The sequence below is a fragment of the Apiospora kogelbergensis genome (assembly GCF_038363985.1).
Source record: "Apiospora kogelbergensis strain CBS 113332 chromosome Unknown utg000001l_segment0_segment0, whole genome shotgun sequence".
NCBI lineage: Eukaryota > Fungi > Ascomycota > Sordariomycetes > Amphisphaeriales > Apiosporaceae > Apiospora > Apiospora kogelbergensis.
In genome coordinates, this window is record NW_027117418.1 from 7,601,522 (window position 1) to 7,613,619 (window position 12,098).

At 52.4% G+C, this 12,098-nt stretch overlaps 1 protein-coding gene across 1 annotated transcript; it reads right to left on the minus strand.

The window, feature by feature from the left end:
- Positions 1-470: 470 nt before the first annotated feature.
- On the minus strand, positions 471-3,797 carry PG998_002447 (uncharacterized protein; the record flags this gene model as incomplete). The annotated part of the gene is made up of 3 exons (XM_066869265.1): positions 471-2,402; positions 2,506-3,564; positions 3,702-3,797. The coding sequence occupies 3 exons, from the start codon at positions 3,795-3,797 to the stop codon at positions 471-473; spliced, it is 3,087 nt and encodes a 1,028-aa protein (XP_066737680.1).
- Between the last annotated feature and the right edge of the window lie 8,301 nt (positions 3,798-12,098).

The window sequence follows — 12,098 nt, forward strand, 5'->3', positions numbered from 1 at the left end:
ATGGTACAGCTTCATAGACGCCCTCCCCCTCAGCTTCCCTGCCGAGGGCCTCGTATCCAGAGATGGACGTATACTTATTTTTGAATCCCCCTCCCCTTTCAGAAACTCCTTTGTTGGTTTGCATGACTACTTGTTGGCAATCCATGGCTAATGTTTTTCCCATGCCAACCCCCTTCCTCCTGATGAATCAGAAATATCGCCTATGCCCTCGCTAAAATGTTATACAAGTAAAATCATATGGTGGTGCAGGCCAAAAAAAATCCGCTTTGGCAAATTCCTGTGCGGAAAGACAGGATAATAACGTTCCCGGGGAGAAGGTATGGGGGTATTATGAAGTGATAACTTGGTTTTCCGAAAACCACCTGACCATGCCATGTTCGTGCGTAGAGCAAACGCCATCATCAGAAGAATTCAAATGGCAGGTCTATAGGTTACAAAGATCATGAGCGTAACATATCGTAGCAATCGTCTCATCGGAACCCCCCGTTCTGTGTCGTCGTGGGACTGTTCGCCATCATACTATCGCGCGTGCGGCTCCTCGTATGCAGGCTCCTGGCTCGGCCTATCTGCGAGATGGGCCCCATCGAGTAGGGTCTTTGTTGTCCGCGGTCTTCCGCCAGCTTGTCCACCACGCTGTTTGTCTCACGCTCACCACGCTCACGTTCAGGTGTTACCCTCTCGTTGACATAACGTCGAGTGGTCAGTCCGCTCGAGGTCGACGGCTGCGTGAGCCGCGTATTAAGCGTTGAAGGATTCAATCGTTTCCTGGGCAATGACGTGGAAGAAACCGATGGGCTCATTTCGGTTGTGGACATGGGTACGTTAGAGCTGAAGTTGGTCTCGATGGATGGTAGCGGGACGTTGGACCTGTATTCTCGCCCACTTCTGCTCACGGCGACTTCGGTTATGGCACGAGACGGCGCTCTCATCCGAGGCGACTCGTCCTCGTACTCCACATTGCGTCGTGTCCGAAGTAGGGAGGTGGAACGCATCGGTGCCTCCTCAGGCTCTTCCGTTCCCGAGCGGCGCGTTCGTAGCAATGTCGACTTGCGTCCAGCCTGCTCCTCTGGCTCTTCCGTTACAGCTCTACGGGTTCTGGGGACCAGAAGCGAGGTTCTGCGACCGCTCGCCTCAACGGGTGTAGGTGGCAGGTTCGAAGAATACCTGCTGGGGCTTGACATGTTGCTCGCTTGCATCATGCTGTTGCGTCTCTCTTCGAGGCGAGACATGGCCCTCGGGCTCGTGACTAGGGAATGCGGGCTTCGCTCATTGATGGCCGCATTCGGCCGACGCTGGGCCGCGACTCCGGTGAATTTGGGAACTGCTGGGCTCGCCATACCAGTAAATCGAATTGTTGGACTCGCAGGCGTTTCCGGCTCCGCGGGTGGCGTTGTCGTAGGTTGCTGTGCTTGCTGCTTGGACTGTGCTTGCCCTTCGCTGAGGGCCAGGCACAGCTCTGTTAGACTCCGGCAGATGCTGTCTGCTTTCCGCCTCAACTGGCGGTTGGTGACCGCCATGCCAGCACCCGTGTTCGATGTGCCGCTGGACAAGGGGCCTGGCTGACCGGCGGCACCGATCATGGTCGATAGGGCCTGCGCATCAGTGGCTGCAGCCTCGAGGGCGCCGAAGACTTCGAGAGCGAGGAATGGCTTCGATTTGCCCAAGGCCGACTGAAGCAGCGGGTGGCCCTCTCTTTGTGATGTAGAAACACTGCTGGAGGCATCATTTTGTTGCCCTCCGTTGTTCGAGCCGCGTTTAGGTGATGCCGACATGGTGGTCGCATTGGTGGTGGCCGTCGGTGGCCTATCGTCCGAGGCACGCGACATGGCGGCCCCGGATGTTGGGGGGATCTTGCCTGTTAGCTCGAGACGGTGGATGCGGGATTTAAGCTCATCAAGCTCGTCCCATACGGTAGACGGTGCTGCGGTTGACGTTGACGATTCGGTCTGGATATCCCCAGGCTGAGCTTCTTGTTTCTGGGATACAAGCGGCGATGAGTTGTATGCGCGGCCAGTGTTGTATGAGGATAAAGCGGGCTGTTTGAGGGAAGACACACGTGCGGGGGCGCCAGCAGCCGACTCTGCTACCGACTGCCTCCTGCGACCATACGCAGAACCGGCTTCTGAGAGGAGGTCTTGGGTTGGTATTGTTCGTGGCGTTAGAGGCGGCCGCGACGTAGCGCCGCTTACTCTAAATTTGGTATCGCTTGAACTTTGGTCCTGACGATATGTCAAGATCCGCTTTGGTGAAGCCGCTCGCTCCATCATTTGATCTAAGCCATAAGCCCGATTCCTTGAAGTTTCCTGGTCTGACATTCGCCTAGAGAACTGAGGGGGAGACAGAGGTATATAGGAAGGGACAGCAGCTGATAGCGGCCGACGATGGGACTTAACCACGCGCGACTAAGTAATAGTTAGTAGTACGTACTAGATAGCATATACAATCCTTCCGTGTGGGATTCGCATCATGCATAATCGCAGCAGGACAGTAAAATTATGCACTTACAACTGCATTTGACTCTGGTTCCTCCCGTGCCATCTTAAGGAAGACGTCGCCACTATCGTCGTCTGCGTCTGTCCGATCTGTCGTGGAACGTTGTGGTGCCCAGCGCACCGTATCGTCGTCTTGCCTTCCCTCCAAGGCCCTAAGCGTTCTGTCGCGGTGATTGGAATCGCCGCCTCTGGCGTCGTCGTAACGAGGTGATGTGAAATTCATGTCGATGCCGAAACTCCGCCTTGAGCCGGATGATCTAAAGGACCGAATTGGCGGGATGGACGTCGAGCCTCCCGGGGATGTGTTGGGAGCTTTGGCAGCTTTGGTGGCCTTGGCGGCTGATGCTGGTGGTTTGTAGGATACAGGCGGTCGTCTAGTGACGGACGTCCTCCTCTCCTCAGACGTCGATGTCTTTTGGACAGTCTTGGGGAGTATGAGCTCCCTCTGGCCTTGCGCCCAGTCCTGTGAGACGTCGCCCGCAGGACTCCGAGTGCTGCCCTCTGCCGAATTAAACCGTTGATGCGCACCCAGCGCCTGGCGCGAACTAGATACGGATTCTAGGGCGCTGGTAGATGTTGGCGCGCGGCGTTTCTGCGGTCGGGAAGCCACGATCGTATCAGTGGAGTCAGTGGTAGTAGATAATGGTGATTTGATGTCGTCAGTAGTCGACGGCTGCGATGTTGTGGTGGTCTTCAATTGGTCCGCATTTGCAGAGTCAAGTTCAGTTGAAGGCACCGGATCCGGCAGCTGGCTGTGTCGCGCGTCAATTGTGGTTGTCGCGCCTTGCCCTTGCACAGTGGAGTTGGTCGCTATCGTCTGGAATGTTGAAATCTGCAAATCGTCGGGGTCCGCGTCTGGGGAAGCGGGCAATTGCTCGGGTGAGACAGGAGTAGTAACAGAAGGATTGTCTCGTACTCTGTCAAACGCGTTGGAAGTCGATTGACTCTGAGTCTCTGTCTCGGTATCGCCCGGAGTGACAGGTGACGGGATGCCGTGCAACAGTGATGGATGTCCCAAGCTTTCTTTTTCAGGTCGGTGAAACGAAATGCTGGCAACTTGGATGGGTTGTGGCTTTGCCGATGGTCATGATAATTGTTGCGGTGATTTGGCGCGTCCGACGAGGGTGTTGGCGATGTGGGCGATGTGGGCGACGTGGTAGCGTTTGTGGTGGTAGGCAATGATGAAAATGGGGGCTGTTCGCTGTCTACCGACGGGTTGACAGTGACAGGCGTGGTGGCATTGCTGGTCAAGACCGCTGCAGCTGAAGCTTTAGCGGTATCAGATGTCTCACTGGTCTCTGCCATGATTCTGCTGTGTGCACTGTTCTCCGTTGGCGCTCCAGTCTCAGTGCACCCCCGGTCCTCTTTTTCTCTCTGGCCTTATGCCTTTCTGCCTCTGCTTTTCTCTCATCCAGACTCTCAAATGAGCTCGAATTTACCGCCGTGGATTCCTAATATCTGCTCCTAGGATTCTTATTATTATTCGGGCTAATTAGTGGAGTTTGCGGTTCTCTGTCAATGCTCGAGCTTTCGGGGTTTTGGTGGTTGCGGCTAGAACATCCATGGAGAATGGGGGGCTCAGGCCTGCCTCGGTGGTAAGTGCTTCAGCGGATAGGTAATATAATATGTAGGCGTTGTCCGTGTGGGTATGCACCCGGAGAGGGAGCGACGAGATTTTACGGGCGAAAATAAGTAAAAACAAAAAAGCCTTGACGCTGTCTGTCGCCTCGTTGTCACCCGCTAGCCATGCACGGGTCGGAAGGGTTGGTAAGGTAAAGAAAGAAGGTCAAGACGGTTCACGCACGTCGAGAGGGACGAACAAGAAAGGGATATCTTGTGTTTGTCTTGTCGACACCGGTGAGATAGGGGATGGTTTTGACCTGGTTGAGCAGACTGACCAGAAGCGAGCCTGGTTAAATTATCCCATTCGACAGGAAAATCCCGAGTATGCAGCCAGCAGTCGCAGGATTAGGTAGGTATGAAAGGGGTCTGTTCGTTGACAAGGTGTAGTCAGAGTGTCATAATGTCATGACAAGGGGACGGACGGCAGCGCGACGGTGACGGATTCTCTCGTTCACTGCGCTCGGGTCGTTCGATCGAGCATGAGGTTTTGAAGAGTTGGTCTCTTTCTCTCCTCCCCGTCTGTGATCTAGATACGATGTATGAGACGGATGCAGGTGGACTGGCCGAGTGAGGGAGGGGTTATTCTCTACAGCGGTCACCTTTTCCCTCCTGCCCTCCTCCTCTCGGCTTCTCTTTAGACTAAAATCCTTTTAAGCTTCACCTTCAATTAGGCAAGGGCATCTCGCTACAGGTTTGGTTGGGTGGTGGTACGCCCAATGGGTGAGGCGTCTCTATGTCTCTCATGTACCTCTCTCCATGCTTCTGTTTGATTGTGAGTATGCAAGGTTGGGTTTCCGACTCATGGACTCATGGTGAGAGTTGACGGGACCTGACTGGCTTGCTGGACAACCCATTAATCTCCCCCGGTCGACGACTACCACTCAGCACCTGCCATGCTGGGTGCTATGGGGATGGACCACTTAACTTCGATGATGGCGGGCAGCTACTCGCAGAAATTGAGCCTAAGAGATCGCTAAAAGAGCCTGGTCTCGATGCATTTGGCTGAATATGTCACCGTCCCCCACTCCACTTACCACCACCGCCGGGACTGGGACTGGGTGGTTATGGCGTGGCCATATGGAGACTTTATGCACACGCGATGCATGGCTTTGCAACGTCGTTGTGGTATTACATGTACGTGATGCTGAGTTTTTCTTGTGGGTGACTTGTCCACCAGCTAGCTGCCTTCTGTTTATTGATCTTCAACTGTTGTGACAATAATTGTTCTTCCATTGAGAGTCCTGTACCCCCCCTGTTGGCGGCAGCTTGCGTGATATCGAACCTCTCGGGTAGTGCGCCGGACACACTCGTGCAGAAGTCGGCCCAAGCCAAACGCCTCGTCCAAGGCGCATCTGCAAGGTGCCCAGCTCCTACTGGCCCGTCGGAAGAGCAACTCGTGCTGTGTTGCGTGGGGTCGAGCTCGGATATCGTGCTGCACGCTGACATATGCACAGCATTGGCCAACCAGGAAGCCGCCAACATACAGTACGAGTTATTGCATCATTACTAGTCCTCACTCATCAACTCAGGAGGGGGCTGGCCGATTGGCTTTCCTGATGGGGATCTTGGGGTGGACGATCAAGTTTCAAATCCACTTCTTCCAGCTAGGCACAATGGCTCACAAACAAACACGATGTAAGAAGATGGCTGGCAACCAACACTCCAAAGATATATAAAAATCCTATATGTGACAGAATATCAAGTTGTTAATGTGAAAATGTTCTGGGGTATCGGTCCACTAATCAGAGATGAAACCGCATCCTTAACCGAGACTGTATGGAGAGCAGGGCAGCAGAACCTGATAGCACGCCTAAATACAGCCGTCTCGCCAGCTTTTTCTAAGTACTCGCAAATCAAAGAAATTTCACGATGTAAGGCGTGAGCAGGTCAGCCGACAGACGTATCAGGGCTGAACATATGATTCACCCCCGACCAACAATATACCGGCAGGCCGGCTCTGTCTGACTATCACTCTTTGAGATTCGACAAGACCCCATGCTGCGAAGTCTGTTACCATGTCGAGATAATAGCAGAACCACCGTGCCGGTATTGGTCCTCCGTGCAAGCATCAGCCAGAAAGTGTTAGCGCATTGCATGTTAACCAAGTTCCAAAGTCCCCGAAGCTCCGCAATCTTGGATATTTCATGTTACGCCGTTTCCCCTTTATTTAGATCAACGCAAACATTTCACGTTTATATTTATCAGCCGCGCCGGGTGCAGGGAGGAGTCACTTCAGATCTAGTGTTCATACTGCCGTAAGGAAGTGCTTTTCCTATTCCCTTTGGAGCTGCACGGCCTCAAGCACGGCCTCGTGCCTGGGCCTGGTGGGCGAAGATCAAACGCCATCACCATGCCGTTGGGAGGCTAAGGATCCTTTCTAATATAAAGTCTGCAGGACTTCTGGAGCGAGCAAATCGTGATTGGTTGGATCAGGATTGAATATGGCTAGACATGTGCGCAACATTTGCATGTTTCGAAGAAGAAAAAGGACCAGGATACGGAGTGTTTTTTGGATGGCATCGTCGCCTTCATAGGCAACGGGATTGATTCGATCCTTAGGTAAACATTGCGGGCGGCGAGTATGGGGCTACTGCAATCCACATAGACCGAAATTTTCTGCGCAGCTAAGCAATGAAGAAGAAGCCTGCGACACTTGCCGATTCCGATAAATTTTAAGACCCCTCATTGAATAAAGCTCATTATTTATGTGATTGTGTTATCGCCGATAGTAATATATCCGGCTTCAGCGATCGAAAGATCCGGTTGATGAGTGTGAAGAGTGAGAAAACAAGGGGATGTGATATCTTAAAAAAAAAAAAAAAAAAAAAAAAAAAAAAAAACTCGTCTCAAGCGCCGCTGTCTTGAACTTGCGGTATTGGAAGATGTTAAAGTACCCCTTTCGTGTGAACTGGATTCCCAGTCTTATATCTAATGGACGGACCAGCCGGCGGTAGTCAATAGCAAACACGGTGCTTGGAAGACATATAACATAACAGGATCTATGTCGCCAAGGCAGCGGAGCATTGCAACTCGTAGTGTATTCGAAAATAGAGTTATATCATCCAGCATGGAATAGCATCACCACGAAAGAAGAACTTTGGTCGTAATAGTCCAAAGAGCTCGCCATCACTGTCCGTGTTGATGTCGCAGGTGGCTCGCGACCAAGAATTAATACTGGACCACACAAGAAGGACCGAAGCGATTACTACATATCTTGATATCTAGATATCGTGGTATTTTGCAACGATAGAGTAAGGTCGGGGCGGCTGCTATTGCCATGGAACGGGTACGCCGAAACAGGACATGATCACGAACACGATGTGACCTTCGTGTACGATGACTGCTACCCCGGAGCCGGCGGACCACTGCTAGTTCAGCAAGGAGGCCTTGCCAGCGACGGCGTCTGAGGTGGAACCGGGCTATGGGAACAACCCGCCGTGCACGGAGCTCCGTCCGTTGCTCTCTCTCGACTCTCCACGTGAACTAACGAAGCCGTTTTCTCAGACTTGGTCAGGTTCCATAGTCCGTTTTGTGATACGACTTTTCTTCCCCCTCCTTTCACTTAAAGATCAAGATCACGGGGTGGATGCTATAGAGCAAGCTGGATAAGTTACGCAGCGGATGTGGAGCAGCAGCAACCTGAGCCACGCGACATTTAAAAATATACATTTGGACATATTTGGGATTCCAACAACGGCCACGGTTATGTGCCGGTTAAGGGAGTCATCAACGTTAGCCTGGCCACAGAAAATCGCAAGCTTACCTAGGTCTGGCCCTAGTATACACGTGTTGCTGGTCATTGTTAATAGACGGCTACTTGAGCTGATCGACGAACAGCCTCTGCTTTTGATTTGCTGGAGGGCATGTTTGCGGTGAATGGCATTAAAAAAGGCCATTGGGCCGGCTACTGGCGATCGGTGATCAGGTCGCATAATTGAAGTAGATCCATCCTTGATCAACGGAACACGCGAAAGCTAGCCCCCCAGCAACACATATCATGCGAATGGGCAAATATTATGTGCGGATGGTGGGCAGATCATCTGGGCCGGTGGCCGCATGAGCATGTCGTTTTGGAGCATCGTCCACAACTATTGTGATGCACGTGTATTCCGTCACACGCATATTTGCTCTGCGTAGGTGGGTGCTTAGCTTACGTATCTCCTTTGCCGAGCATGGATGAAAGTTGGAGCCATATTGCGGTCAAGGCCGTAGATGGGAGGGAAAAGAGGAGGTCGACTTGTGACTTGAGTGCTGAATTCCCAGAGGCAGAGAGCACTTGAGCACCGAGCAGAGAGCAGAGAGGCTAGAGAGGCTAGCAGGGTAGAGTGGTTAGAGTGCCGCGCTGCAGCTGCAAGCCAGTTCTGGCCAGGGGAGGGGATGATGAGCAACCAACTCCGTGTTTCAGAATCCGCCAAGCACCGGCGCCAGAATTAGCCTATGGCCCACATCCAAACGACCATTGCTGGACCATGCCATTTCGATGCGACCTACAGCTGAAGTACAAACTTCCAATCTCCACCTCGGAGAATCGTCGAGTGGATTTGGTAGTGGTAACAAGCCTGCAAGCCAGCGAGGCTTAGCACCGCGCAAGTTCGAGAGATGCTCCATGCTCAAAAGAAAAGCCGTTGTTTCCCCATGGCAGACAAGAGGCTGCGAGGCGTGGCTGACACAACTGACAGCGCATGGCAAATGGCTGTGGGCGCGTGTGTCAAAACTTCAAAAGAGGAGACGTGATTGTCAGGAGGAGGTTGACGTGGATTTGATGAAAGGACTTGACGGGAAACTGAAACAATGCGCACGCTGGAATTGCTCTATTGGGCAACAATTGACGGTTGCCGACGAAATGCTGATGAGATGCGCTTTTCGTGCAGTTGGTTAGTTGCGGATACTGTGAATTGTATTTCGCTGATGGGCCGTGGTTGCGCTTCTCAACAGGATATCAACGTAGTCTTGAGGCAGGGGTTAGTTGAAATGCGGCTCCTACAATCTGAATTTGAGACACGACTGCCATGAAGGTAAAACAACCCAGTCTGCCTGACGATGTCACTTGAGCGACCAAGCGGATCTCCACGTGAGCCTCGTCCACGGGGCAACAGCCAACATCACTTTCGGAAGCAGCTAGAATCTGACTACATACGTATATAAAAGTAGCCACAATTAGACGCGGAAGACGAGTGTGAGATCGTGTACCTAGCTGCTGGGAGGGTGGTTGGCGTCTGTGTGCCATGCTTGGAGTTCTTGTCCTCGCAGGCCGTCGAGGCTCATTGGGGAAGCTGACTAGTGGCCGTTTCAAACAATCCGCACCGGTGGTAACTGGCAATGGAACAATGAGGCTGAAAGGAAACGGAAGAGGGTACAAGCCCGCCTAACCCGGTTGACCAAAAGGATTGATTCCTTGGACTTGCAGAAGGGATCCTGTTTGGTTTCATCCCGTAGGCAAAGAGTATACCCAGGCAGCAACGAGTCGTGCGATCAGAGAAGCGCGTTTATGTGGTGGTCGCTTGCGACCGTCCCGGGGTCCCTGGCTCGGCGCGAACGAGAGTTGGGCGACGAGGAAGTAATAGGCTTGAGCTGACAAGAATAGTCTTCGAGGAATAAGGTAATAACATGATGGATATAGATATAGTCCGCCAAACAAACAAATACCAATTGGCCGGGTGAAGCGGGAATCAACATGCAAATTGCCAATGCGGAATATGGACAACCACCGGGTTGCTATTGCTATATGTAGCGGGACACGGCTATATCAGCGCACAGGGCGAATAGCGACACCCAGCTGATGCTGTTGACAAGTGTGAGGCCGACGGCACGTTAAAAGGTCCCAAAAGCGACTATTTGATCTTTAGGAAGCGGAGGGGCTAGACGCACTGGCACAGTCTGCAACGGCGGCGATGGGCTCAGCCGTACAGTAATCTAGATAGCGTGGGAATGGTGAGGAGTCTTGGGGTGGTGCGTATACGTGCCGGAACTTGCCAGGTGGGAATTCCGTAAGTTATTGGGTATGCCACTTAAGTTACCAACAGCTGGACGTTTCTGGATCGTGTGTTGAGGCTCATTCGAAAAGATTGCCACCAGCCTGAAAGGCCAGGTTCGCATCCCAATGCATCCAGTTCGCCGCCTGCCGTACGAATACCAAGCCGGCGCATCCACGGCGGCGGCGAAGATGATTGGCATTTGCGAAATTATCAGCTGCAGAGTCCAAATTTGGGTGGCGGGCTGTGATTCGCCAGCGGTAGCGCCGTCTTTTTTAAAAATAGAATCTTGCAGGTTTCGCAAAACGCAACCTGGACTAGCGGGCAGGGGGTGTGGAGGGTTTGCAGTCTGTTCTTGCTTGCTGGGTGCCATCTGTCTGTACTTCCCGCCCGCTAATTTGGCTTGGGTTGCAGCAGTACAGTTCATGTATCCAAATGAACGGCGACAGCCAAAATTAGGCCTCCTCCAGTCTAGAGTCCTTGGTTGATTCTTCGCCAGGCCTTGTGCCTGCTGGCTGGCTGGCTGGCTCTGTAGGGGAGAGGAGCACTTCCCCGGAGAGGCAAGACTTGCGTAATTACAATTATTGCTAATGGTATGGTATGCCACGAGCCCTTGTACCTTGAGGGTATGTCTCAAAGACAAAGACTCTGGCCGCCGCCTACGCTCTCGTCAGTCTAGGAAATAGAAAGGTGTAGGGACGCAACGACGCTCTCATGGCTGAGTGGTAGTATGCAGAAGGTCATGTGGTTGAATGAAAGAAACCACCACTACTGCTACTACCAGCCAAGAAGCCCGTCTTGTGGGAGTGCATACCCTGAAACCAGAGTACCGTCCACGGGTCAAGTCTGGCCAAAACGGTCACCCAGAGTAGAGTACGTGTAGCAGCTAATAATACCGAACTCTGAATTCAGACCGAACCTTCTCTTCTGCTGCCCCGAGTCTCGACTCTCTTGCTTTTGGGGCTGATAGAGAGGTGGGATGAGGGATTCATGTTCGTCAGGAATGGGTAGACTGTCGAGAATCTAATAATAATCGCCGTCAGTGGAAGGAATCCTAGGGTTGTCTTGCCAAAATGATTCAACACCTCACAGCCGTCGTCCAACGGTGGGTGGCTGTACTCGAGGAGTACCTGAGACCCGCCATTGTCGCTAAGACGACCCTTGTACTTCTCCTTCTTACAAAGTGGTCGTGATGGGCCTAAATTCAATCCCATTCTTCTAGTTCCCTCGGTCTTTCATTGGAATACTACTAAAAGTGACTTGAGTTCTTGAAGCGCAGGACAATTGGTTGGATTGGATTGGATATCGTTGAATCGGTACCGCGACACCAAACTGGAAAAGCCGCCCGCCCGCTTTCCCTTCCTTGTTCCTCTCCCGCGCTGCTGTTGTCTTCTTTTCCCACACTTACCCTACTTGCCTTTACCTTCCAGTCCTTACCCAGACCCAGACACAGACACACAACGCAGATACACTTCGCACAGAGATTGCCCTGTGTCAGGCCTGTACTGCCGTACTGTCACTGTTCTGGCCCGTCTGTTTTTGTTTCTCTACCGCCCTCCTACAACCCTCTCTTCTTCTTCCTGTCAAACCTGTCAGAACCCAAACGGTCTTCCTTTCAACCCGCCCGCATTTTACTTACTTGTAAGCGACAAGACTCGGACTTTTCGTCTCGTCTACAACCGCCCGCACCCCCCTCCCTGAATCCCCCATTGCTTGTATTGTATCTATTATGGTACTTGCCGTTTCTACTTCAAGGTGCTGACAGCCAATTGCTGCCATGCGATAGTGGTTGCGTGGAAACGACATAGTCACCCCCGTCACCATCCGACTCCGCCCCCCAACTTACAACCATCAATTTTCACGTTTATTGCCGCCAACTTCTCTTCTCTCTTCTACTTCCTCCGCTTCTAGTAATATCCATCAACGCCTAAGCCGAACGAGAACGGGGCATCTCCAGAGGAAGAAGACGGGCAAGCAAAGTACGGCAATCACAGGATTCAGCAGCGCTGTC